Source organism: Lagopus muta, chromosome 23 (genome assembly GCF_023343835.1).
Source record: "Lagopus muta isolate bLagMut1 chromosome 23, bLagMut1 primary, whole genome shotgun sequence".
NCBI lineage: Eukaryota > Metazoa > Chordata > Aves > Galliformes > Phasianidae > Lagopus > Lagopus muta.
Window position 1 is genome coordinate 6,008,050 of NC_064455.1, and position 27,768 is coordinate 6,035,817.

The 27,768-nt window shown below is 46.8% G+C and overlaps 1 protein-coding gene across 8 annotated transcripts in view; it reads left to right on the top strand.

Annotated features, from left to right (window-relative positions):
* Window positions 1-27,768, top strand: part of GRHL3 (grainyhead like transcription factor 3) — a 37,326-nt gene that overhangs the window by 1,392 nt on the left and 8,166 nt on the right. For 3 of the 8 annotated variants that reach the window (XM_048969114.1, XM_048969115.1, XM_048969116.1), the window contains exons 3-9: window positions 21,068-21,254; window positions 21,928-21,989; window positions 23,223-23,559; window positions 23,825-23,904; window positions 25,058-25,211; window positions 26,019-26,130; window positions 26,814-26,908. In XM_048969114.1, coding sequence (XP_048825071.1) covers window positions 21,087-21,254; window positions 21,928-21,989; window positions 23,223-23,559; window positions 23,825-23,904; window positions 25,058-25,211; window positions 26,019-26,130; window positions 26,814-26,908 — 1,008 coding nt within the window. In that variant the 5' untranslated portion in view covers window positions 21,068-21,086. Of the gene's footprint in view, window positions 1-12,853; window positions 13,059-13,761; window positions 13,861-19,940; window positions 20,177-20,696; window positions 20,771-21,067; window positions 21,255-21,927; window positions 21,990-23,222; window positions 23,560-23,824; window positions 23,905-25,057; window positions 25,212-26,018; window positions 26,131-26,813; window positions 26,909-27,768 lie in introns of those variants that run through there. The other 5 variants (XM_048969118.1, XM_048969117.1, XM_048969119.1 and 2 more) reach the window with 5 other exon arrangements.

The window sequence follows — 27,768 nt, forward strand, 5'->3', positions numbered from 1 at the left end:
ATAATGTTTTCCAGTCAACACTGTCTCAGCAGTCTTCCTGTGGCTGCTCTGCTGTGCACTGGACACAGCTTTAACTTCTTAGAAGCTCATTGCACCCTGACCCTAATTTTGCACCCTGACCCTAATTTTGCACCCTGACCCTAATTTTGCACCCTGACCCTAATTTTGCACCCTGCTTGGGACCAGCTTAGGGCCAGCAGAGCTGCAAGGAGAGATGCACAGGGCACAGAGTCTTCCTGTTGTGATACTGCAAGAGCTGTTTGCTTTGCTCAGCACCACAATGCTGGTAGCAAAGAGTACAGTTTTGGCAATACCTGCTGCAAGCAGAGCAGCCCTACTGGGAGCTCTCTGAATCATCTTTCCATAACACATCTGTAAATTTTCTTTATTTCAAAGGAAGGATGTTATTGAAAGCAAAATCCTCCTCAACCGTGCTAAAGAGCAACTGCTCTAGTGAAAAAGGAATAGATAAGCTGTGTTTTTGCTGTCCCCTGAGCCAGCACTAAAAGCTCTGTGTAGCAGATATGGCAAACAAGGCTGTAACTGCTCTGCAGCAGAAGCTATTTTATGGGAGAGCAGAGCTGGGTCCTGCTGCAGAACTGCAAATCTCAGGACTGTAGGTGAGTGCTAGTTGATAACAGTAGGAGGGCAAGTAATTACACACCTGCCAACACACTTGTTACAAACAGCTCCAGAGGCTGATTTGTAGGGCGGTTCATCTGATGCTTCTTTCTACCTCTATCCCCCAGTATTAAGGGATAGATGGATGGATGGGTGGACGGATGGACGAGAATGAAGACTGCTTACTCCATCAGAGCCTGCTCCAAAAGCTCTCTGATGTTGTTACTGCGGGTGTAAGGTCAGTCATGTAGGAGCGTATGAATCATGGTGAATTCAGCAGTTCTGGGCCACCATCGCCCTGCAGAAAATCAGGAACTTCCAGGGTTTTGGGATGGGTGAGCGATGCCTGCAGCCCAACAGCTCCCATGTCTTAGGGTTACAGCCAATTTTCTTCTGCTGAAACTTCTCTGGGTGCAGCAGTATAGGCACAGCATTGGGGTGTTATGCTAGGTAGGCTTGGTGTTGGTGGAGCAGCAGTATTTCTTCCCCTGCAATGATTGCAGCTTTGTTTCTTATTGTTCCCCTTTGCTGTTGGCAGAGGAAAGCAAAGGGATGGGATTGCAGGAGTGGAGTCTGAACCTGCTTTCCCCCTCTCCGCCCCCCAAAAAGCATGCGTATTCATTGTCAGGGGTGTGCCAGGCTTCATAGGAGCAGACTATAAGCAGTACAAGCACTAAGAGGGAGACCTGGTCTTCAGTGCTAAAAGCATGAAACACCCAGGCACAATGTTTTTACTTTCATCAGCACAAATGCGAGGGGGCCTCTGTCAGATGGTTTGCAGAGATAACTTGAATGTGTAAATAAATCCATCCCTGTCTCTCCTGAGATCCCAGCTCAGATGTTGCATGCTGTAAACTCCAGCAGTTGTAGCCCTCATTTACATGATCAGATGGGGAAGGGAGGCAGGTTGGTAACAAAGGGTGCAGCTGCCTCCCCACCTACTGTCTCCAAGATCAACAGATTCCTTTACTCCCCAAGGTTCTGGAGTCTTTAATCTAAAGCTCCATGGAGATGCCCTGTGCAATTTGCACCTATGCTTATTACTCCATCTTGCTCCATTCTTACCCTAGAGCTCTGTAGATAAAAGAGAAGACTTACAAAGCTTGAAGTCTTTTGTGGCAGTTTCCTACTTGGTGCAGTTACCCCGCCTTTTCTTTCCTTATGGTCCACACATCTCCCAGGTTTGTGGCTTTTCTTTTGCAAAGGAAATTCAAATCCTCCTTTATCCTATTGGAATTGCCTGTAACTCTGTCTACTACACATCTATTTTGCCATCCATTATATGATCACTTTTTATGAGTTTCTGCATCCCAGAGCCCAGCTAGTTATCTTTTTTCCTCGCTAGGGGGTTTATTGGCAATACTGGATGGAGGTATTCTAAGACTAAATATTTTCAATGGATTTCTTAGAATCATAGAGTCATTAGGCTGGAAAAGACTTCTAAGATCATCCAGTCCAGCCATTTGCCTGCCACCAGTATTGCCTGCTGACCGTTTCCCTAAGTACCATATCCACCCTTTCCTTAAAGACTTCCAGGGATGGTGACCACACCACCTCCCTGGGCAGCCTATGCCAATGCATCGCCGCTCTTTCTGAGAAGAAATTTTTCTTAATATCCAACCAGTTTCCATCCATTATCGCTCTAAAGAGAAGCAGAAAGTTAGCAAGAGGAAGACTTCAGGAGCCTTTTTTCTCTTTTCCCAACTAGAATCTGAAACAGCATGCCAGGAGTCAGTAGTGCTTGTTGTTGGTTCTGCTGCTCTTTCATTCTGTACTCTTGAGTGAGTTACTACACCTTTGATTTTATTTTCTCCTGTTATCAATAGACATAATTAGCTGGGTTTATTTATCTCCTAGGGATGCTGTTAGCTTTAATTGGATGGTGCAAGTAGAGTACTTTCAATATGCTGCTTTCTATGGCTGAGCTAACTTTTATTGCCTGGAACAAAAATATGCTGGAGTAAATTCTGGCTTTTCCCAAGAAAAGCGATGAAGGGATGGAGATCAAGTCTTTTTAACTATAGATTCTAAGGAGACTTGTGTGACTTCTCGTGAGTCCGCAGATGGTAACTGAGGAAAGAGAGCTTACTGTCAGTTGGTTTAAATTCATTAAATACGTAAGAATGGAGAATTCATAGAGATTCTTTATTTAAAAAAAAAAAAAAAAAAAAGCTGAAAGCTACTGATAGCTGGAAATGGGTCAGCACTGGGTGGAAGAAGTCAACAAAGACTCATTCAAACTTTCATGTGAGTTCCTTTGTGACTGTACACCTGGAGGTATTCTTGGGAGCTGACCTATCCCTAGAATAATTCTGGAACTGGTGAATTTTAAGGAGCTCTGATTTTAATTCATATAGTTCAGTTTCTGTGGTTCACATCAAAAGGCACCAAAATGCTGGGAAAACCTCTGGAGCAGCCACACCTCAGTTTAGAGAAGGGCAGTTCATTCACACCTACTTACTAAAGCGCTCTTCCTTTTAAGCTATGTTAATTGTTTTAATAAACAAAACAGTTTTCTTTCTGAAGCCTTCTAGTCTTTTAGCTGCTAGTCAATTCTGCAGTGCCTGCATATACTATGAAATTGCCTATCTCTTGTTTTTCTTTGTCTTATTCCATCTATTGATTTTTCATTGAGTTTGGTGGAAGGAAAGAACAGATTTCTTGGAATCCAGATAACTCTGTCATAGCAGAAACATTCACTGCTCTCTGAGCTGCCCAAATTCTGTCTGCACACCTGAATTGGGCAGGTAACCTTGAAAATAAGGAACGAGGTGACTGCATGCACAAATTGACATTTTTATGTGTGAATGCAGAAGAACTGTAACTTGCATGTATTTCTTCAATTTATTTTAAAAGTACTCTGTTATTTTCTTCCACCACTTTCACTTCCTAAAAGTTACAGTTCATTCTGTTAAGTTGATACACTTGCCTCCATGAAAATTACTACAAGAAGAACTGGGATTATTGGCTGCATGATGGTTTTCACTAGAGGAAAAAATCAGCATGTGCCATGCTGGGATAGTTGCCTTTGCTGCATATTTGGGATATTTCTCAGTCTAAGTATAGGAAATACTTGAGCAAAATCAACAACCATGCATTTCTCTTAGATGCCACCGCTATTGCTGTGCTGACAGAGTGAATTCCAGATGGAGCATGGAGAAGTGATGATTAATTTCCAGCAGTTCTGAAGAGGAAATTATACTTAAATCAATCTAGGCGAATTTCAGCTCTTGCGTAAAAGATGCTCTAGTTGCATTCAGGATGAACTGCAGAGCAGTGTGCAGGAAGTTCACGCACTCCTACTATCATTATTGATTGCAAAAGAGCCCCAAATGGTTACTCATTTGGCCAGTAACATGTTTGTATTCTGTCTCTGCCAGCTTGGATGGGTCCCTGGGCAGCCCGACTTTTGGGGGGGGGGCGCATACGTCCCATGAAAGAGGGTTGAAACTGATGGTCTTTAAGGCCCCTACCAACCTCAACTGTGCCACAAATGTATGATTGATGCCACGAGTAGTGCTGGTGCATGGTGTGCTGTGCAGCTCCAGTCATGGCACTGTTTGAATGTCTTAACTCTGTGCTTGGGAACATCAGTCACGCTTTGTTCTTCCTTTCAGCCTGCCCTACTTTGCATCCATAATTAATCATGTGGCAGTGAATGGGATGAGGCTGGCAGTTCCCTTGTGGTGATGGTCACACAACTACTCTTGTTGTGCCCAACCCCTCCCATCCCAGATGCAGGGTCAATGAGACGTTTAATTTATTAGCTGTGTGGTGATTTATGGGCATCAAATTGACACAAGCAAAATTCACTTAACAGGGAGCCTGTGGAGAAGGAAAGCAGCTAAGGAATGAAGCAGGCGAGTGTTCTGTGGGGCTGTGACTCAGCGGGTTGCAATTCAGCCATGCAGGGGAGTGGAAAGATAGCCATTCTCTGCTGTATATGAATGGCATCTGAGCTGCTGCAGAATGCTCTGCTGGTGCTTCAGTTTGGTCCATGGAGTGCTTTGGGGTGGTGATTTTCCACCAGCCTCTCTGTTTTCCTCCCTGTCTCTAAGATGACAGCAGTAGCTTAAGAGGGCTGAGGGCAGTGAAGTTGTGTGTGGTCTCTTCACTTTATGGGAATTGAGTGAACAGCAGTTGCTTTGTTATGTGCTGAATAGGAAATTTAGTCCCAAATTTGCACTTAATGTGAGGTCATTTAACCCTTATCAGAGGTCTTTGAAAAAATCATAATAGAGCCACACAGGAGTTAGGACAAAACAGTGCAAAGCCCAGTGAGGCTCTCTGCAAAACTGACAAAGTGCACTATCATTGTGCTGAGGCAGGGTCAATAAAGGATCTCAGACCTGCAGGGAGAAACTTTACTCCTGCTGGGCTGATTATTTCTAAAGCAAGTGCTGCTCCCAGTACCTTACGCAATGGCTACAAGCTCCATGTATTATTCCAGGAGGATGTCAGGTCAGGAGAAATAGAAGTGAATTGGCATACTGGTCAGGGCAGCTCTTCCTGCAATTTCTTTCTTCAGCCCTTGAAACAAGAACTAGCCTTTAATTGCCGTTGAAAATAACTGTGTGTGTGGCTTGTTTGGGACTTGTAGCAGCCTGTGTGAGAGTGGAAGCTCTTCTAGGTGCAGTGCTGCTGAGCTGTCCTTCATAGGGCAGCTCTGGGCAAGGGCTGAACAGACACTCTCTGCATTGCTCCTCGTCAGCAGTCTCTGCTGTCTCACAACTGAAGGGATCTGCACATGTCCAGGGGTTCACATTTAGGAAAGGTCCAGCCTCTGAGTAAAACATTTCTTCCTAAAATCTAACCTAAATCTCTTCTCTGCTAGTTCAAAGCCATTCCACCTTTTCTCTGCCTGTCCCTGGTGAGTTCTGCCTCTAATTCCAGCCTCTCTGGGATGATATCCCAGGATGCTGTTGAGAAATCCCTTTCTGTCAGGCAGTTAGCAGGACAGGAAGCTCCAGCTGCTTCTCATCTGGAAAGGCAATCCTACAGAATGCCAAGCCCAGGGGCAGAACTTCAGACCTGGTGCCAGTCTTGTTTATTACATATCTGAGTTTTGCAGCCTGGTAGACTTTCATCATGTAATTTATTTGCTTCTCAACATCCCTGCAGTTATTAAAAGCATCGTATTCAGAATTGCCACCCAAGTTTCTCTAATTAGTACATCTGCCTTTCAGGGCAATTTTGGATTGTTCATTTTATGACTTGACCTCAGGCAGCACATGGCTGGTATTGGATGCAGGTTCACATTACCCAGGGGAGCTGCCTAGGGTCCTTTGGACAGATGAGCTTACAGGGAGAGAGGATCTGATATGGCAGGGATGGGCTCTACATGAATGTTGGTGAGAAGTCATGCTCAGGTCAAGGGGGAGATGTCTCCCAATGCCATCCTCTGCCCATGGCTGTGTCCACTGCCCCCTGGGCTCTTTGTAAGGCAGTTGTCTCTTCTGTGTCGAAAGGAACCGTCCACAGTCCAAAGCACAAGGAGCAAGCCCTCCCCTACTGAGACCTGCAAGCACAAGAACACACAGGGAGGCAGGGGCCAGGCAGTGGCCTTGTGATGTGTTTGTTTGACTTTTTATTCAAGAATAGGGAAAATACACTCTACTTCCAAGGCTTTCTTCTGGGCTCCTCTCCTGTGAAAGGCTTCCTGTTACAGTGTGGCATCGCTCATCCAAACCCAGTCCTTGTCTTAACCTTTCCACTGAGCTCTGGCTTCTTCCAGGACTGACCCAGATTTTTATTTATTTTTTTCCAGTTCATTCTAAAATGATTTTGTTCTGTGCTGAAAATCTGAGCAGCAAGCACTGATTTCATGGGCAGAGATTAACCCTAAAGCTACAGTAGGACCTCACAGGAGAAGGACTCCGTGGTTATAACTCGTGGTTATAAACCCTTCAGGTCCAGATGAGGTTGTATCTTCCTTTCTGTGTCTTTCTAGGACTCGGGTGCATTCGGGCTTTGGCCACAAGCACAGTTCTGGCTCTAGCACAGACATGGCTTCTGCTGGTGCAGTGCAATTTTTTTGATCTTGTTTCAAACTGGGGTAAAAATGCATTGCTATAAGTCACATCTCCACCAGTGGTTTGCATGGGTGACTAGACACTCCAGGTAGGCAAATTTTTGAGTTGCATAAAATTACTTGTTGTATGGTCATGGCTAGGGATCCCATGAGGGACCCAGGGGTGGCATCTGTCCAAGGGCAGGACTGCCCCAACAGGCCTCCAGCTGGAACTGATGCAGTGGTTGTGTGAGACAAAGCTCAGCACAGTGATATGTGGTGAGCAGTGCTTTGCTTTCCCGCTTCCTGTTTCTGCACCATAGGTGCCAGGTGTGACAACCGATCCTCCCTGTGACAACAGATCTATCAGTGATGAGTGCCATTCTGCTCAATTCCAGCAGCAGAGGCTTGCAGGTGAATCAAGTGTGCTATTCTTAGAAAGTTGATGTAAACTTCACATTTCAGTGCTACACAGCATTGGGGGGGAAAGCATGGAAGTGTCAGCTTCAAAAAGAGTCCGATCGCAGACCTGAAAGTAAAACAGAATTGATGGAGTCATCGATGTAGCAAAGCTGAAGCAGCAGGTTGTGGGTTTTTTTTTTTTTTGGTAAGAGGTATGTTGTTCTTGCAGCAGGTGTTTTCTACAGGGAGGGAAAATCCGCAAGCCCCTAAGGGACGGCAGCTTGTATGTGCTAACCACCACCCAAGGCATCATGGTGTATCTCTTTCAGTACTGCAATACTACCTGCTGTTTTTCCACTCCTTGGGACAGTGGGTCCATGCCGTTAAATTTCTGTTAATCCCTCAACCTCTTGCCTTGGGGCAGGGGTTCTACCCCTGTGTACTCAGACTGAAAGCAAACTCCTCTGCTGAATTTTCTATGTAGGAAAGCTTGTGAGTTTATTGGTTTCACTGAGATAGAGTCATAAAATGGCCAGGGTTGGAAGGGACCCCAAGGATCACTGAGTTCCAACCCCCTGCCACAGGCAGGACCACCAGCCTCCCTGGTTGGTACTAGACCAGGATGCCCAGGGCCCCATCCAACCTGGTCTTGAACATCTCCAGGTTTGGAGCATCTACAACCTTTCTGGGCAGCCTGTCTCAGCACTGGGCAATTAAAAAAGGATCTAGTGAGTTTGTGTGAGTTTTAGTTAGATTTGTTATCCAAAACGGCAATATGCTGATGCGATTTGAATTCAGATTTAATTTATGATGGGCAGATTTTTCACCTTCATTGTTGGGTTAGGGCAGTATGAGCAGCTACAGCAGTCAGTGAGCCATCAGGTGGAGTTGATGTCCTGCAGGAACTCTGCTGAGCTGTGCTTGCACCAGAAGATAAATTGTGAAAGCCCACGTTTCCCCTTTTGCCAGCCCCAAATTGTCATTTTTACAAAAGGCTCTGTCTGGCACTGCTAGCTTTGCTGCAGCACTTGTGTGCAGTGCGCTCTGCAGGAGTCTTGCTTTTTCCTTTGATGGCAAAGTTGGAGCCCCTGGGCAGCAAGCAGGGCCAATGCTGGGCCTGCTGGATGGGGCTTTTGAAAGGGAAGTAAATCCCTCCCTGCCTGTAAGTAGCCGAGAGCTAGAGCTCAGCAACAGAACGACAGCTCAGTCACCTGGCAGCCCTTTGTCAGGGGATCTGATGCATCCAGTGGAAATGAGATGCATTTCCCACAGTTGATGTACCAAGCCCCTGCCCAGCCTGTTGCTGCTTCCCTCCCTCCATGTTTGCCTTTTTGTTTGAATGCTCCAGGAGTGAAAGGTGGCTCCAAACCAGACCTGGGATTTAAGCACAAGAATACTAAATCCAGAGTTAATTTTAGAGTCAAATCAAGCTTGTAAGCCAACTTCTCTTTCCTTTTCTCTATAGATAACCAGGTCCAACAGCTGTCTTCTGAACGTACTGTGGGAAAGTTGGCTCCTGCCAAAGGGCTGAGATGCAGAAATAATAGAACCACAGAATGGCTGAGCTCAGAGGGGACCTTAAAAACCATCCAGTTCCAAACCCCCACCATGACTTGCATGCCTCCCAGCAGCCCAGTGTGCCCAGGACCCTATCCATGGTTTTGGGTGCCTCCAGGGTTTGGGCACTCCCAACATCTCTGGGCAGCGGTGCCAAGGTCTCACTGCCCTCTGAGTAAAACATTTCTTCCTAACATCTAAGCTAAAACTCCCCTCTTTTGGTTTATGCCGTCCCTCTTTGTCCTGTTGCTATCAGATCCCAATGCTGACCAGCCCCAGCATCACCTGCTATAGTCCTGCCAACCACAGGACTGATTTGGGTGTATAAGGGGGTTATTTTCATGTATCTCTCTCCATTCATAAGCTTACTGAGGTTTTGTTCTGCGGCATATTGCAAAGATCCTGTAGGACAGAGATTTTTATTTAGAAAAAACTTTAGTATGATCGCATAATTACAGGAAGTCAAGGTTTAAAAAGGCAATAAAATGAACTGGTAACAGTACTACAGGTATCAGCAGATTTGTGATGAAACCATTGAAGTTCACAACCTCCCCAAGACACGAGTTACAGATGTTGCACGTAGTTATGGATTTCTGGCCTGAGCTTTTCTAATTCATTACAGAAAAGAAACAGTCATGTAAACAGGTAAACAGGTCTTTCTAGGCTCTGTAAGCAGTTTCATTATGGTCCACTACGGCTGACTGATATTCGTATTTTCTTTTTAATTCACTAGTTAGGAATTCACTGGATGAAATCCATTTTTGTGCCATGATTGGGCTGCAGCTCTGCAGCTGTGTGGCTGTGCAGACAGTGGAGTGCAAACCCTCGAGGCCGCAGCTGGAGCCTGAACCCTAGCCCAGTCCCTTCTGCTGGGGTTAACCACTGGCTAATGGGGGCTATTTCTTCTGAGCAGCTTCTGCCAGTGATGTTTCCCTGCCTGTCCTCAAAGAGGGCTGACTGATGATGAGTAGGGTCAGCTGAGGTATCTGAGACCAGACCCATCTCTGCTGTATCCTTACTGACAGATGGCAGGTAATTTCCTGAGGGAGGCAGAACCGATCAGAATGTGTCAGTGGAAGGAATGGTTGGGAGCAGTACTTGATCCATTTCAGAAATACTTTCAGAATATTTCAGAATACTTGGTCCATTTTGGAAATTTCCCAAGCACTCCAATCCTTCTAGTTAGTGAGAAAGTGAAGTTCCTTCCACAGAGAGAAGCTGAGGCTGTGGGCTGTGTTTGTTCTTTTCAGCTGAAGGTGCTGCCCCAAGGACTGTTGGTTGAATCAGTTGTTTGCAACCCCAACTTGTTACTGTGTAAGAACAGGTAGAACTAGATAAAGATGACAGGAATTTTCCTATAGCCCTGTGGGCTACAAAAGGTAATAATAAACAGGCCTGGCTCTGTTAAAAGGATGGTTTAGCATTGGGTTGGGCTGCTTAGTGGTACCGGGACCCGGTAGACCCTGCAGCCCTCCAGGCACTGGCTTAGGATAGCCGCTGGGGAGGGTTACTGTGGGGTCCATGTCTCTTGCTCACTTCAGAGCAAATTCTTCTTTTTTCTTTTCCGCATTACTGCTATTACAGTAGCACAACAGAGTGATTCTTTGTGGCTGCTGTTGTGTTGTGCGTGGTGCCCATTCAGCTTTTGTTCTGCCTCCAAGGAAAGGGCTCTTGGAGGTGGGGGTGTCACTGAGTAGCAGTGCCTGCTTTGGGTTTCAAAAGTTTCTTAAAATTTGTGTGTTGCAAGCAAGTTTTTATTTATTTATTTATTTTTTTACTGAAAAGCACCTGAAGCAGCCACATCTCCCTTTGCAGAGCAACTTGTTTTAACCCGCTTCAGGCTGCTTCCACTTACTGTGTATTAATTGCTGAAGTGTGTTGATAACCCTTGGTTGAGCACAGCTGAAATACCTGGCACACTGCAGGGCAATGAGGAGGGATGTTTGACAGCTCTCAGGTGGAAAGCCCTGTGTGCTAAAGGACTCCAGTACCTACAGGGAGCTTAGAACAGGAGGGAGTGTGACTTTTTTACAGGGCAAACAGTGACAGGGCAAGGAGGGATAGCTTTAACCTAAAGGAGGGGAGGTGCAGGTTGGATGTCAGGTGGAAATTCTCTCCCCAGAAGGCAGTTAAGTGCTGGCACTCCTGCCCCAGATCTCTGGGTGCCCCATCCCTGGAGGTGCCCAAGGCCATGCGTGGGCAGCCTAAGCTGGTGGAGACAGCCAGCCTATAGTGAGGGTGCGGCTGGAGGGGCTTTGGAGTCACCTCCAACCCAGCCATGCTGTGCTTCTGTAACTCTGTGAGAAACCTTGCTTTGAAGTTACTTTCAGGTTACATGGAAAAGAAGCAGAGCTGGGAACAGGGGGTTTGAAGTGCCAGATCGGTGGCTGAGGGTGAAGCGGCAGCACCAGGGTGGCCAGGTCACGGGGCAGCAGTGTCACTGGGGGGTGAGTACTGGGGGCCAGTGAGTGATGTTGTCCTTAGTCACATGCTGATCTACTGGTAACGAAATGCAGCTAATCACAGTTTGCCCCTGGATGTTTAAAGAGGGTTTAACAATCCAAACACAAATGCAACCCTGTTGCCTTAGAGAGGGTGTAGCTGTGAACAGAATTTGGCCCTGTCTTTTAAACCTTGCAGTTTGTCTTGACTGCTGCATGCTTTATTTTTAGAGTATAATAAAGAGCTTTTGTTTCAAGGTATATTTAACAGGGGAGTGGAAGGGAAGTAGGAGGGTTCTGTGCACAGGGAATGCATCTCTTGGTCTTTTTCTTCTATCCCACCCTCTCACCAGATACTCTTGGAGGGTGGAGTGTAGACAAAAAAAAAAGAAAAAAAATAATAATTAAAAATACTGAAATCATAGTCTAAAGAATTGTCAGGGTATTTGGGCCCAAAGGCCTCATGGGCACAATGAAACTTTCATTATTAGAAAAAAGACAGAGATACCTTGGAGAAGGGATGTGGCAGGGTGAGGGTGGTGGTCCCCACATCCCCTGGAGTGTGCAGAAGAGTCCTGGTCCTCTGGCATCATTACAGCTTGGAGGATCCTCACTGTGGGAAGCTAGGATTTATTCGGCCCCAGGAAGGTACCAGGGAGAGCAGAGCCCACCAGTGCTTCCATAAGGACATGTGCAAGGCCATACATGCTGTCACTAAAGGGCTGTTTTCTGATGTGAGCAGTTTTAATGAGGCCCTGTAACTCTTGAAGGCTGTGGGGTTCCTCGGTGCTGCAGTAGGCACACATGAATTGTGGAGGGAATGGGACTGTTCGCAAACTTCCCTAGCTATCCCCTGTCACAGAGCAGCAGACGACATCAACCCCACTATTAAGCCATCAGTGGAGTCTGGACATCAGAACCTTTCCATCCAGAGGGGGACATTGGACCTATCCATAGAGGTGCTGGGGAGCCTTTCTCTAAGAGAAAGCATGTCAGCTTTGTCACATGCATTTCTCCCTCTCTTCAGCTTATCTTTTTCTTAGGAAGGTCAGAATCCTGTGCCCTGCTATTCACCAGCATGGCCAGGCTCTGCTAACATTTTCCCTCCTTCACTTTTGTTGCTGGAATCTAGTAAGTCTCTCTGAAATTCAGAAGGGATTGGAAATGCCCTGAAGGGATGCACCTCCCTGCTGCACTGCCTAGAGAGGGGACTTTCCCTCTGGCTGGACCCCAGTGAAGGGCAAGTTCCCAGTGCTCCCACTCTGGTTGCCATGCCCTGGGCAAGGATTCCTTAATTTGGAGGTATAATCAGAGTATTGATCACTTAAGACTACCACTGCCTAAGTTCTATGTTTTTCTTTGGCTGGAAAGGGTGTGCGTATTCTCTCCTTTTTTTGTGCTCACATGGTATGACCCCTGTTGTGGCATTAATTCTGATTCCAGCCTTCACTCCACTGATTTTTGAACATTGCCCTCCTCCCCTGTCCCCAGCTCTGGTAGTAGGTGCTCTCCAGGCCCTTGGTTTCACTCCCAGAGGACAGGTTGTGACTGCATTCTGGCTCCTGATCCAGGGCCAGACCCAGCGCATGGCCATGTGCTGTGTAGCTGTGTTTAAAGGGTGTTGTACTCAGAGTAATGTGCTGTTTCCACATCTGCCTGTGTGGACATGCCCTTTGCCTGCTCGAGTGGGCTGGGAAGGCCACTGGCCACCAGGCTGAGAGTTCAGCAGCCCTCTCCCCTTTTGTATCCATCTGCTGGTGCAGGGCACTGAATCGGGCAGATTCAGTGAGACGGTGTGATGGGGGCATGGTATAGAGTGGTGGAAGCCTTTCTTTTTCCCTTTGTCTTAAGGCTTGCACCAACTTGTCTCATAAAATCCTCTCCTGCCTTTCAAATCCAGTCAACATGAGTCACCGAGCCCATCCTTTGCCTCTCATTGCAACACGGATGACAGAAACCATCCAACAGGACTGCTTGAATCCATGATGAGTTTTGTTCTATTGCATAAACCTACTCGCCCTTTGCAGGTGAGTTGCTCTAGAGTCATTGCCCGGGTGGTATTCCTGCAGAGGAGTGTGGCAGAGCTGTGTAGGCCATACAGAGGAGTTATCCCACATCCCAGTCTTTACGCACTCAGTGTAATGGTAGAGATATTCTGAGTCAGTGTCCTCATTGCGTGTCGTGGCATCTCACAGTTGGGTTCCTATAAATTGCTGTTTTAAGATGAAAGCACACCAACCTGCATAGACTTCCTGGAGGGAGCAGCTCAGGGAAGGGGAGCAAAGGAAGGAGAGGTCTGTAAGTACAAATACCATTTAGGAACGAGACAAAATGAAGATGTTTTCTTCTTCCCTGATTTATTCCTGTGTATATATGTGTATGCATTTTTTGTCCGTATGTTTATCTATAAAGAAGAGAAATCAACTAGATCCATAAAAATGACAGCTTCTTGGCACTGCAGTACACAGAACATGTCCGCCAAACTGAAACTAATTATCACGGAGATGAATAACCAAACCCACTCCTTTCTTTATCGCCCCGTCTGCCCCCAGGGCTTCTCCCTCCTCCTCCTGAAGCGCCGTGCCGGCGCACACAGGGTTACAGCTGCACCTGTCTGGGTGTACCTGTCCCACCGCACCTGTGCCGGCAGCCAATGGGCGCCGACCCGGGGCTGCTGTCAGCAACATGCCTGCCTGCAAAACCTCAACATAAATCAAACACTTCGCAGGCAATGTCTGTGTGCAGCAGGTCCTAGACGGAAGAAGTCATTGGGGGTTTTACCTTTGGCAAGGATTTGGGAACACAAGGAAAGATGTCCAATGAACTTGAGTAAGTAGAGTGTTTTTGTCATTCTGGCCCCCCTGAATATGGGGCTGAGCGTCTTTTTGGGGGCTGATTGAAGGGCTGCAGGTCTCAGGGAGCTCTGAGGGAATCCCCTCCAGCAGCATGGAGGATTGGATGTCTGTGGGATGTTCTACTCCCCCCCACCTGCTGCTGCCCGGCAGAGGTTCCACTCCACTCGTGTTATTTAGCAGGTTTTTAAGTCCCAAACCTGGTTTATTTATTTATTTTTCCCCTGGGATAAAATGTGACACATCAGGTCTATCTAGGGGAAATCTGCCATCTAACACAATCTGCAGCCATCCCGTGCTTTTCCGGGTGTTGTTTTGTGCTTTTTTTTTTTTTTTTTTTTTTTTAAGTAAAAAAAAAAATGTATAAATTATTTAACAATTTTTGATGAGTTTCTCTGTTTTTCTGTTTTTACTTTATTTTTTTGGGGGTGGGACAGCATGCTAAGGTACATGGCTTCACATTATTCCATCAAATAACTGTAGTTGACTGTACAAACTCGTTTTGACATGTATTTTTTTTAAAACAAGAAATTGCACTTTTTGTTGATGCCCTATAACTCCCTGTCCTCCATGTGTGTGGCTGCGGATGCTGATGGCTGTGTATTGCCCCCCTGCATCCCGCACCTCTGTAACAAAGCTAAGGAGTGTGACATCAGTGTGACGTGAATCGATGCTGGAAAGTGATGAAGAAAATCAGTGAATGCTGTTGTTGATGCAGCTTTCCTGAGCTGCCCAGATGTGTGGCCGTGTGTGAAATACGTATGTGTAATAAAACGTATCTAGAAATATAGGTACAACAAGATATATTTACAGTATATGCACAGACAGGGATGTATCTGTGTACAGATATGGCACTTCAGAAGGTTGTTTTGAAAGAAATGCACAGGGGTGTGTGTTTTTTACAGACGTGACAGAGACATTGTGACAACTGATTTCTTCCTAATTAAGAGCCCTGAAAATGTGCAGAGCTAATTGTTGGTTAATGTAAATACTGGGATCCTTACACTCAGGGGTCAGTTAAGAATCAGCAACAAATTTTCACCTTCTGAACTCTTCAGGTGATCTGCAGTCACTGTGTTGGGGCTTCAAGTCAGGCCGTGTAGTAATCCTGAGTGCATGAGCACATTGCAGACTGAGATTGATGTATCGGTAATTATGGAGCAGGGCATGATGTGACCCATGAATTACATGGTTGCTTGACTCCTTTTTCTAACGGACTGTTAACCCTGGGCCTTTCACTTGGGAAGGGGGGGCTGGCAGGGGCAGCATCCCTTTGTAATTCAGTTCCAAGGACTGATAACACACAAAGGTTGCTGCTATCTTCTCTCAGATAGCACAGTGAAACGCAGGTGAAAGGCTCCTGTAGGTTGAACCCAGGGACACCTTTGCAGATCTCTGTGAAAATCTCCCTTTAGAGGTCCCCAGCCCGCAGCTGGAGAGAGGGTTTCCTGGGGGCAGGTGTGCAGACCCCAGTGAGGAACAGGCTGTTGGGACTGCAGCTAAGGTTCAGGAAGGGCAACGGTGGGTGTCTGTGTGCTTCTCACAAATAAGGTGTTGTAATGCAGCCCTCACATGAGGCTGAGCATAGCAGGACAGATAGCAGAATAGATCCCAGGATGGATCCAAGCTGTGGGACGTGCCAGGCAGAGCTGTCAGGTAGCTGCTGTAGTCCCGTGCACTGCTGCTGCCATAAAATTGGCAGGGTGAGCCATCTCTCCCAGCCATGGGCAGGGCTGCTAACCACCAGATCAGGCTGCCCAGGATCCCACCCACCCTGGAGGTGCCTGAGGCCAAGGTGGATGGAGCCCTGGGCAGCCTGATCTGGTGGGGGCAAGCAGCCCATGGTGGGGGGTGGGAGCTGGATGGGCTTTGGGGTTCCCCACAATCTCAGTGATTCTGTGATTCTATTATCTTTGTTTTTATGACTTTAATTTCACAGAAAGGCCTGGGAAGATGCTAGCATGACATGAGAGAATGAGATGTTTTGCCTATTCTAAAATATTCTGACTGATAATTTCCATTGTCGCCTGTATTGAACTTGTGTCTAGTGCTGCAGTGCGTGGGCTTGAAGGAGTTAACCAGGAGTTACTCCCAGTTGTGGTTTTGTGGTCGAAACCATGATTGCCAGAAGCAAATTTTTGTCATGCATAAGGCGTGTTATTAAAACTTGAGTTATGCTCCTAGTGAATGAAAAGTTAAAGCCCTTTTATGAAATGCTCGCAGCAAAGCACACAAGGGATAACTGCACTGAAGCAAAGTACACTTCCACGGTAAATGTGCATTGGATGTGTTGTTTTTTTATAAGTTGTATGAGTAGGGATTTGCAAATTAAAGATGCAATAACTGCTATGCAATTCAAAATGAAGGAGTAACCAACCCCCCTCTCCTCCCCCCCAAATAAACTGGAGACTCAAAGCAGACATAAGTCAACATTTACATTGTGTCTCTGTTTTGAATCACAGTTTCAACTGATGGGTACAAGTTACAGTGATGGGAGTTTGCTCTCTCCATTTCGGTCTGGCACTGGAATTGTTGGTTGATGTAAACTGTTCTGTTGGGGTCGCACTGCACTGTGAGCACTACAGTGAGTGGAGTAGAGTATGATTGTGTTCTGGCTGGAACTCTATTGCCAATATGCAAGTTTCGGAGGCTCAGGAGATGAGGGAGTGTGGTGGCACTGATGTTTGTTGTTGTCCTTCCCAGTGCTGCTGTTCTGGCTGGTGGCTGTGGTTATGGGTGAGAGTAGCGGGGTGTGAGGCACCTGATCCCAGAGTACTTCTTTGTCCCTGCAGTGTTTATAATCTTTAGCATTCAAAGACAAAGAACAGGAGTTGCTTACCAACACACTTGACTCCTGGTGCCAAAGTTTTGTTTCTTTTTGGTTTTTTTTTTTGTCTTTATCGAGCATCTGAGCTGGAATGCTTGCTCTCAAGAAATGCATTGTTTAACAGGCTTACACCCAGGATGGGATGATTCATACTTGTATCACAGAATTATATAGAATCGCCAAGGTTGGAAAAGATCTTCAAGATCATCCAGTCCAATCGTCCACCTACTACCAATATTTCCCCACTAAACCATGTCCCTCAGTACATCTAAACATTTCTTGAACACCTCCAGGCGTGATGACTCAACCATCTCCCCAGGCAACTCATTCCAGCTCCTGAGCATCCTTTCAGAAAAGAAACTTTTCCTAACATACAAACTGAATCATTTGTAGGGCAAAGCATTTCTTGAAATGCATCGTGGAGTGGGGGAGTGGTTCTGTGGCTCCAGCACTGACCTGGCTATGTACCTGACAGAGCAAACCTTCTGTGAGATTAACAGCCACCTCTGCTCTTATGGCATTTGTAAATGAGCACTGAGAAGTAGATGAAAAAACATAAGGAGGAGACAGCCCCATCTCCTAGTGTTTGACTGCACGACTCTCTGGGGGATGTGATGAGGGAAGAATGGAACTGTGAACAGAAACAGTCTCTGTTCTGTTGGGAACCTCATAACCCACAAATATTTATTATGTTAAAAACTAATTACCTGGAGAGCAGTAGAAAATAAATGAACTATGTGTGTTGGTGGAGAGGATGGTTTGTGTTCTGAACACATACATGAGGTGTGTCTTGATCTGTCTGCCATGCAAATATGAGTGGGAAGTGCTTCAGATGTGCTGGTGAATGGCAGATGCTGCCAGGGACACTGGTTCAGGGCCTGCTGTGCTGTGCATTCACAGAATCATTAAGGTTGGAAAAGACCTCTAAGATCATCCAGTTCAATGGTCCACGTACCACCAATGCTGCTCACTGATTATGGCTCCAAGTGCCACATCTCCATGGTTCTTGAATACTCCTTGGTGACCCCACAGCCTCCCTGGGCAGCCTGTGCCATTGTCCAACCACTCTTTGGTAGAAGGTTTTCTAATATCCAGCCTTTGAAGGCAGATCACCCTGAAACCAAGGGCTGAAGCACATGATATCACATGCAGATTTGGGAAAAAGCAGCTGTAATTCCTGAGTTGCCAGCAAACTCTGTGCTGTAATCTGTTATGTTAGGCAGGAAAGGTGCTGTTTGAAAGGTGCTACTGTTTGTGAAATATGGCTGTACAGGTGGATGCCTCTGGGATGATGTTAAGTACAGCAGGGTGCCAGTGGTGTCCCCAATGTGGAATGGTCCAGGGCAGCTGGGAGCAGAGATTTGGGCCTAGTTCTGTTCATTTGTGCTCACTGAGCAGGATCAAGTCTGTGGGGAACAGGAGTCATTTGTCAAACAGGAGTCATTTGTCAAACATGCTCACAACAGCCTTTTCCCTCTTCATCTCAGGCAGCGTGCATCTGCTTGGCGGTTTCCACGCACAGTAAAGAACAGTGTGGGATCTTTGATTGGTGCAAGGGTCAGCCTGCCTCATGCACAGCCCAGTTCTGGGAGAGACAACAGAGCTGAGGATGGCTCTGAGCTGAGTGTTTTCAGATGTGCTTATTTATTAAACTGGCAAAGATAGGGTAAAAATTAGAATGTTGCTCAGAAGTTTGGGTTTAGACATGGGGATGCTGTCCTTCCTTTGCAGGAGGGCCTGAGATATGGATAAAACTTCTGCTCTGATGCAGCCATTATGCTGAGCGCTCCTTTTTTTGCCCTGCTCTTAAGTGTGGTGTTGGTCCATTCCCATGTGTTCATACGGGGCCCTGGGGAACACTGGGGCTATCCCAGCAGGGAGGTGAGCACAATGCACTAAACCGGGGCTAAGAACCAGCAGTGTCTCTGCAGTGCTGTAAGCTGCGGGCTTTGCTGTGCTGCTCTGAGTTCTGCTGCTGGTTGTCATGGACAATTTGATGTTTCTGCAGAGTATCTGGCACTGCTCATGTTTGGGTTGCAGTTAGAGGGGCAAGAACAAAGATGGGCAACACAAAGCTTAAAGGCCAGCAAATCATCCACTGAAACCAAGAAAAAGTGAAAGGAGTATGAGTGCTTCTTTCCTTCAGGACTGATCTCCCCACCCAGATCCTCTGGTTACATTCTTCTGTTTCAGCGTAGCCCTGAGTGTTTATTCATAATCAGGAGGCCTCTGTTATGGTAGGCTGGGCAGATAAGTTGGAAAAACAGATGGAATAGGATGGAGCAGGGAAAAAGGCTGGTATCACCTTGTGTCAAACTTGGGAGCTGTTTGGAAACAGACTGCTCCCTTCCCAAATCTGCTTTGCACATGACCCCAAGGCTCCCAGGAAAGGAGAGCTCTGGCCCCATGAGTCTGTGTTCTACTGACTGATCCCCGCTTTGTCTGAGCCTCTGCACCATGGCAAGTGCCTGCAAAGGAAAGATCATTTTGTTCAACAGAGCAGACAGTTTGCTGTAGACAAACTTGACATAGCCACACAGAAGAGGCATCATGGAGAGTGATGAAAGTAAAGTTCATATGTTTTTGGATCTGGATTTGGATGTTTCTTTCCAGATCTCTACTTCACAGAGATTGCTAATGCTGGGTTGGAGGTAGGTGTAGAACATGTTGACATGACTGTATGTTGCAGTTGCATGGATTGAGATGCACCTGGTGCCAAAGAGGTGGCTCAAACCTGTTATTATATCTGCTTATCTCCTTGGATCACCCTCTTTCTGCAGGTTTGGGCTCACCTTGTTAGCCTTCAGGTCAGAGCAGAGTGCTTGCAAAAAGATGGGATGAAGCCCATGATGGGGCAGGCACGTGCTGGGGTGGTGATGCTGTGAGCATCACGGCTGGGCTGGCCAGCAAAACAGAGCCACATGTGGACACAAGATGTAGGCTCCTGGGGCACCTGTCAAACTTAATTCTTCATAAACTGGACACAGCTGCGAGCAGTTAGGAGCTTCTGCCCTTGCCCCATCTGCATCTCCCCCACGGTATGGGAAGGTGCTCAAGAGCTCACAGTGGCTCATGGATCTTCACAACCAACAGTGGCCTGGTTGAGGGCTTAGGTGAGGGAGAATAATGCTCTGAAGCATTCTTCCTTGTGGTATCTTTTCTTTTTTTAAGCTCCTGGGTGCTTTGTTGCTACATCCTCCCATGGTGTGTTTATCTGTGTTGATTACCAGCAACAGGAGCTGCATCTCACCCTGAGAGTGTGTTGTCGCTGCCTATTCTTCCTTGAGAAGATAGGATTGGGAGCGGGTGAGCAGTCCTGCCCAGACAGGACCGTCTGCCTATCGCCAAGCCAACCCGATGAAATCTGAGTCATGCCTATTGCTCGCCTTGGAGATGGCAGTGGCACTGACGGGGAGGGAAGGCTGCGTGAGAAACGCTAAAGACAACAGAACTCACAGAGCACCTGGTGAGATTTCATGCATGGGTTAAAACCTCTGCTGGTGTCTTGTCCTGGCGCGTGAGGAAGAGGAGTGAGCTCAGCATATCCTTACAGCAGTGCTGGGGGCTGTCCGTAACTAGGAGCTGCTGCCATGCCTCCATGGGGGCACTGACAACAGTGGGGACTGGGTGCTAGGCTGTTAGCAGTGCCCATAGCAGGCTCTCTCCTGTGCGAGGACAACGGGGCAACTGTTGGCCTCTTGTGCTGCTGTGGGAGAGGCTGGGAACCAATGTAAGTTTGGACACAGAGGTTGTGTTTTCTTATGGGGAATACCATGAGCTGTTGCAGCAACAGCATATCTGCGTGGATGTGACAGTGTGAAGCCACTGACTCATCCGCCCCGAGTGGGGTGAGCCCACAGTGCATAGCCTCAGGGGGTATGCATGTAGGATTTGCTGGAGGAGAAGGAAGGGTGACCAGTGTTTGGATAACTATGTGTCTGGCAGCTCGTTGACATCAGATAGAGAGACCTGGAGAAAGTGCCAGAAGAGAACAGGAGGGACAGTATTCTGGTGCATTATTTCTCAGCACGTGTAGTCCCACGAGCCTCAGCTCTAACAGGTATTTATTTCTTAGGGGAAGAGAGTGTGCTGAGATTGGCCTGTCTGCTTCCCTCAAAGAGAAATCGCCTACAAATGACAGAAAATCCTGCCTCTCTATGCAGCCCCCAGCATGACCCTGGCCTGGTTTTGAGATCTTGGGTTTTGGGTCCCAGACTGGGAGCTGAGGACCAGGAAGGTGGCCTTCCTCCATTGCAGCAGTGCCTTTCAGAAGCCCTTCATGACTCCAGCTGGGTGGCATGGAAGTTACTGTGAAAAATCCATATCCTTCATCCCCTTCTCCCTCTGTCTGGCTCAGTTTTAGATCTGTGCGTCTGATGAAGAATGACACCATGAACTTCCAGAAGTTCTCCTACACTAATGAAGATGAAGCCTGGAAAACCTACCTGGAGAACCCCCTGACTGCAGCAACTAAGGCAATGATGAGGGTGAATGGAGATGATGACAGTGTGGCTGCCCTGAGCCTCCTCTATGACTACTATATGGTACGTTACTACTGAGGCTGGGTTTCCTGGGGAAGTCAGTCACACAGGACAAGTGTGAAGGTAAAACATGCTGAGCCCTCTGAGGGAACCTCCCCAAGCTCTCTGTCGGTTGTGCAGTGATCCTTAGGAAACACCCAGCAATAGAGGACCACTATTGACCCCAGTCACAGAAGTAAACTGATCTCATTCTACATAATTCTACAAAGCCGGAACAGAGTGGAAAACTGAACATGAGTGTCTTGGGTCTCAGGATGGGGTTCTTTGTGTATAACAGCTTTCTGATAAAAAGTGGGGATGCTTTGAGAGACACAAAGCTGAAACAGCCAGGTGCCTTGCAGACTCTCCAGCTTTCTCACTTCCAGCAGTGCTTTAGGCTGGGGCTGCATGAAATGCAGATAGGATTTACACCTGAATGGAACCAACAAACTGATGTTCCCATTCACCTGGGTGCTTTTCAGAGTTGTTTTGAGAACATGATGTGCTGGGTAGCCTCAGGTTACCTTGGCAATCTATGCCAGAACCAGAAGGAGGGTCTGGGTCTTCTGCATCCTCACCCTGTGTTTATTATTCACCTGGTTTTTTATCTGTGCCACACAGACAGGGTGGAATTTGCCTTTGCTTTCCATGAATAAAATCTAACAACAAACTAACTCTTTGTTCTGCCTTGTTCTAGGTCCCAAAGGAGAAGAGGATTCTTCCATCGGGTATGATGGGACGTAATGAACTAGGAAAGAGGTGAGCTTCACTTTTGCTCTCCCTAGCTGTCTCATTTCCCTGCAGCTGCTTGCATGCATGATAGGTCTCCTCACTTGCATAAAATAAACATCAAAGCAGAGTGTTATTACCAGCAACAGTGGAGGTTATTAACCCTGAGACATGTATTAAAATTCTTTAGGCCAAATCCCAAGCAGGTATACATTGAGCTACACCCATTTACACTACTGAGGATCCATCTCACTGTGTTCAGAGGGAGTTGCGCTAATGTGCAGTAGCTGAAGATTTTATCTTTATTTCCTATGTCGTGCCAATCGGATAGGCACTGAGGGAAGGTAATGGTGAAGTCCTCTCCACCAGGCTCATAAGGATTTCTGTTCCAACTGCTTGCAGTCTCCCAGAATTCTCTTCCGGTGAATCCCATTTGTCCTTTGAGGTTTTCAGATAATTAACTATGAAATTAATAGCTCATTCACCACTATGAATTCAGTTCCTCTTCCTGGGTGCTGTGTACTTTGGCAACCTTTTCTGCTTGTCTATTTTTAAATCCTCAACAGAATAAGCCTCTTAAATGGTCCTCCATTCCTTCTTCATTAGTAAGTTATTTTCTTCTCTCTGAAAGACTTCTGGACTGTATTTATAACAGCAGTATATTTATTAACTACACAGATTCCAGCACATACCAAAAGGTGAAAGTCTTGAAGCAGAGCGGGTGGGAGCTATCCATTCATCTCTATCTCCCAAAAGGTGTGGGGGCTGGTTTGTTGGGGTTTTTTTGAGCATGGTGACGGGGTTAACAAACTGCCTCTTCCAGCAGAGGGGACCAGTTCTTGGAATGCTGCACTGAAGGATGATTTGTTGAGTGGGACGGGAATGCATTTTTGTCCATATAGCAGTTCTCTTTTTCATATTCCCTACTGCTTTAAACATTTAATAGCCCATAACAAGAAATGGTGGATATAGACTCTGGACCTGCAGCTCCCAACCAAGTCTAAACCATATTCTCTGATTCTGTGCGATCAGCTCTTACCTGCAGAGCACCACTGGCTCACACTGCGAGGTGTTTGAGTGAGTGGAGATCACCCTTGGCCCTGTCAGATTCCCGTACCAAGCAGATGTACATAGCTGGCTCAGCAGCTAGACTGTGCAGCTTGCTCCTCAGCTGTGTACCGGCACATCTGCACCTTGGTGTAACAACTTGCTGGGGTGGTCCACCCTCTTCTCTAGTTTGAGATGGACCCCTTTCTCCACCAGGCAGTGCCACGGAATGGAGTATGACTCAGATATCATGTCCTTTGACGGCTCAGCCCATCTCATGAAGCTCTTGTCTGAAAACACTTCCATGACCCAAGAATATTGTGAACCACAGAAGAAGAATGGTTTAAGTCTTGAAGGCATCTCTACACCTCACAAGCCAGCCATGCTTCCACCAGGAACCAGCAAACTGGATGCCAACCCAAATACCTACATGCTCCCTCCAGGAGACTTGTACGACAATAGCTCATTGAACTCCCTCTTCGAGACCAACCCCGTGGCCACACCACAGCAGAGGTGGCAGCCAGACAGCACTTTCAAAGAGGATCCTCAGGAGGTCAGAGATACAGTGGGTTACATGCTGGCAGTGCTGGGGTACCACACAAGAATGTCTATAATTTGGGATTTCCTCATGCTGGAGTCAGGGGGAGCTTTGCTTGTGCATTAAAAGCTTGGTGGCATTTCCACTGAATTACTGGGGGTGTTATGTTAGTTTTAGAAGGCTTTGAAATGAAGCCTCTGTTGTAATGAGTGGGAGAAGGTGAACAGACAAAGCGGTGAAAGATTCTAAATGTGACTGTTTCATTTCCACTTTTCCATAGTCGCTACTCTTCAGTGATATCCTCAAGCCCCAGACAGAGCCACCCTGCTCTGAGAGTTATTCTACAGGTGATGTTAAGAGGTAATTATCAGTCCACACTCTGTGTTTCCAGTGCTCTTGGCTGTGTACCTTTCCTAGGGAATGGCTGCAGCCCTCTCCTCGTCCCAGTACTGGCCTTGGCAGCAGCCACAGCAAACTCCAAGGTCTTTTGCAGAGAGGTTGTATCTCAAAAGCAAATTGCTCTTCTTTGACTTTTTAGATGCAGAGGAGTTATGAATTTTAGAGTTTGGTGTTTGAAGTAAAGATTAGTGTTGGAAGGCTTTTGCTGTAACGTTATTGCCTCTCATTCCTAAAACATGGGAGATTTCTCCGTTTCCCATCCTTCCCTCAGAGAGAGCTTTCCTGCTCTTGATATTGCACCAAACCTCCAAGTAGGCATTATCCCACTTCCCACCTTTCATTTGCCTCCTGAGTCACCTGACTCTATGACTCAGCTATCAGCTGTGGGAGTTTTATGACAGACAGCAGCTCGCATTTATGAATCAGAGGCTTTCTGCTTGCTGTCTGTCCCCACACTGAAGGCTCTCCTGGCTCTAGAGAAGAGAAGCTGCTGAGTCTGTCTTCAGAGATGGCATCACAGGAAGGCGGGGCAGGAAAAAGAGCAGGTGACTAAACAGGAGTTGGAGATATCCCCATCCTGCAAGTCCTCCTGTTTCTACAGACCCATTAGGACACAGTCTTCTTGGATTATCCGTTTACAGGTGACAGGAGACAATTTGGCGACAGGAATCTGAGTTTAGGATGTTTTGAAAGTGTCATTGGCAGTGCCTGTTTTGGTTTGTTTGGGTTCAGGCTTTTGATTGTGTGCTGTTTCTGTAGCCACCCACACAAAAAGATGGGTCAAAGCAATGTATGTTATTTTTCTTTTTTGAAGAAAATATAACAAATGGTAAAATGTGGCTATTGGAAAAGTGCTGTTCCTCAGGGTGTTGGGAGAATCAGTATGTGCTGTGCTTCAAGGTGCTTGGCCACAGCCGTAGGGGAATGTTCATGGCAAAGGAGTTGGGCTAGCTGACCCTCTAAGGGCTCTATGATTTGATGTGAGATGGAAATAGGGTAGAGACTTGTGTGTGCAGTGTCTGTCACCTGTAAGGATGGAGGCATGCCTTGTTTTGCTTTTGAAGTGAAACAGCAGCATGTACTTATTCATCATTCTCTCTTTGTTCAATACAAGTGACTTTGAATATACTCTGGGGTCGCCCAAAGCCATTCATATAAAATCTGGGGACTCTCCCATGGCCTACCTCAACAAAGGACAGTTCTACCCCATCACGCTGCGGACAGCTGGAGACAGCAAATGTTTACACTTGTCCTCAAATAAAGTGAAGGTAAGAGACAAGCTGACAATTTTGCTGACATGTGCTATAGTCAGGCATCCAGCAATTGTACTGGCCTGGGAAAGCAGCTGAACATAAAGAGTAATGGCTTTGTGGCTCTTGTTGACTTAAAGTGATGAATGGAATGGATTCAGTCATAGCAGGCTAATCCTCTGATGCACAGCAACAGCCTTCATGTAATGTGCCAGCTGAAACTTTTTGCAGTTGAGTTTGGGATGCACAAAATGCCCCCCCAGCTGCTGGTTGGCTGAGGAGCCTGGTAGAAAGACCAGAGCTGCAGGGAAGTGCTCTGTCTTGCTTCTGGTGCGTGTGACCAGGCCTCAGTCACCCCCAAGGCTATGGCTGAACTTGAGCTTCCACCAAAGAAACGTAGTCCTCCAACCCTGACTTGTGTCTAGGAGCTAGATTTTGGACAACTCAAAGCTTACAGGATTCCTGAAACTGAGAATGTCTCGAGAGACCTTCTAGAATGTCACAGCCTAATACTTACTGCCGCACTGCTAACAACTCTCCAGTGCAGGATGCCTTGGTGTCAGTGGAAACATATGGATAGTGCAAGTAGGGGACATGCAGGGCACCTTGGTTCTGCTTCTGGCTCTGTGGTTGCATGTCTGCAGAGTCGTGGTCAAGTCCCTTCCCTGTCTGCCTTAGTTTCCCCAGCAATGTAACGTTAACAATGATGTTAAGCTGCCCTTGCTCTTGCCCCGTGCATGGATGCACCAGATGGAAAGGGCAGTGAGGGCACCGAGCATGAGCCTGCACTGTGTACTGATATGGGATATTCTCACTGTGTTACAGAGTGTTGTGATGATTGTTTTTGACAACGAGAAGATCCCGACAGAGCAGCTCAAGTTCTGGAAGCACTGGCATTCTCGCCAGCCCACAGCCAAGCAGAGAGTCATTGACGTTGGTATGAGCATGGCTGTGGTAATGGCTTGGGTTGACAGCTTCTATCATCAGTTTACTGCATTTCCAATACACAATAACACTGTTGCAGCTCAAAACTCTGGCCTGGGAGGAAGCAGAGGGGAGCAGGCTGATCTGCTCGCTTCAGATCTTTTCTGTCTGAATGGTCCTCCAGCATTTAAGATGTTGTTTGCCAAGTGTTGGGATATGCACGAGGAGCTCAAAATATACCAACGAAGAGCCTCAGTCCGAGGAGCAGAAACTGCTGAACTCTTTTGGCTCTTAGAGATGTGACCTATGGCCTCTTGGAATCTAGGAATCCAAGTTAGGAAAGGCTTTGATGCTGCTTGTCCTTTTCCACTGCTAGCACACAGGGTCTGTAGCTCATTGTGCTGGGCCAAAGGGTAGAGGCAGAGGTAGGGTTAGGAGTAGCATCTTCTGCAACATGTCATGGCTCAGAGCAGGACACGTGGTTGTTTGAATTTAGAACCAATATACATTGTATAAAATCACTGCACATACGGCAGTTGCCAGCTAGGACATTGGGTCATTCCTGGCTTTACAGATGCATGCTAAGGTTTAAGCAGTGGTGAGCCAGTGAGAGGAAGACTTTCAAGGGTTGGAAAGCCCGGGGAATGTGAACAGTTCGGCAGGTAGAGTATAAACTGCTTCTTCATTGTGTTTCAGCTGACTGTAAGGAGAACTTCAACACAGTTCAGAACATTGAGGAATTGGCCTACAACGCGCTGTCCTTTGTGTGGAATATCCATGAAGAAGCAAAGGTACAATCTGCTTATGGAGGGGAAATGGGAAGCCCTAGGCCTCTCAAACAGCACAGCCATGTCCGTCCACTCTCTGGTTCTCTGGAAGACAGAGAAAGTTTCAAATTCAAACAATGCTATTCCAGTGGCCCCAGGTTGTGTTTGTCTGCTAGGACTGCAGGGAAGGACACAGTGCTTCTCTGTATGTTTAAGCATTGCCATTAGCTAATAAACATTCTGGCTACACCTGAGACTGGCTCAGAGATGTTTTCCTAGTGCTGATGGATGACTCCTGAAAAAAGCCCTTTGCAGCCAGCAGTGATCGGGGCTCTACTCACATGTGGCTGAAGCCTATTTAAATAAACTGCAGCTCAGGGAACAAAGCTCAGGGAACTCTTCCAAGGCAGAGTTTTGGTGCAGAAGTGACTGACCACCCTTTTCTGAGTTGAGTGATGTGGAAGGTAGCCAAGCAGGTCACAAAATCCCTTTTGACCTTAAAATCTGCAAAGCTTATATCAACATCTTTCCTACAAAGAGAAAGAGCTCTGGTGTCTCTTCTGCATCTCTTCGTCTCTTGTTAATGCTTTGCTTTCCGGTGCAGATTGAAAGGAGCATATAAAAAAAGATGAAAGACCTAAGGAAAAAAAAAAAAAAAAAAAGAACATAAATTCTGTCTCCCTGAAACTGGTATCTTGGGAAAATTCTGGTTTGCTTTGGAATCTCATTAAGCCCTTCTTTTAGCCCAAAGGCGACCTTACTCTTTTACAACCCAAGAGGTTAACAAATGTCTTCAAGGCAAAGTTGTCAGAAATGGAAATATGTCAGGTATGTGGCAAGCCCTGAGGGGCACCTCAGCAAAACTGGATTTAACTCTCAGCAGA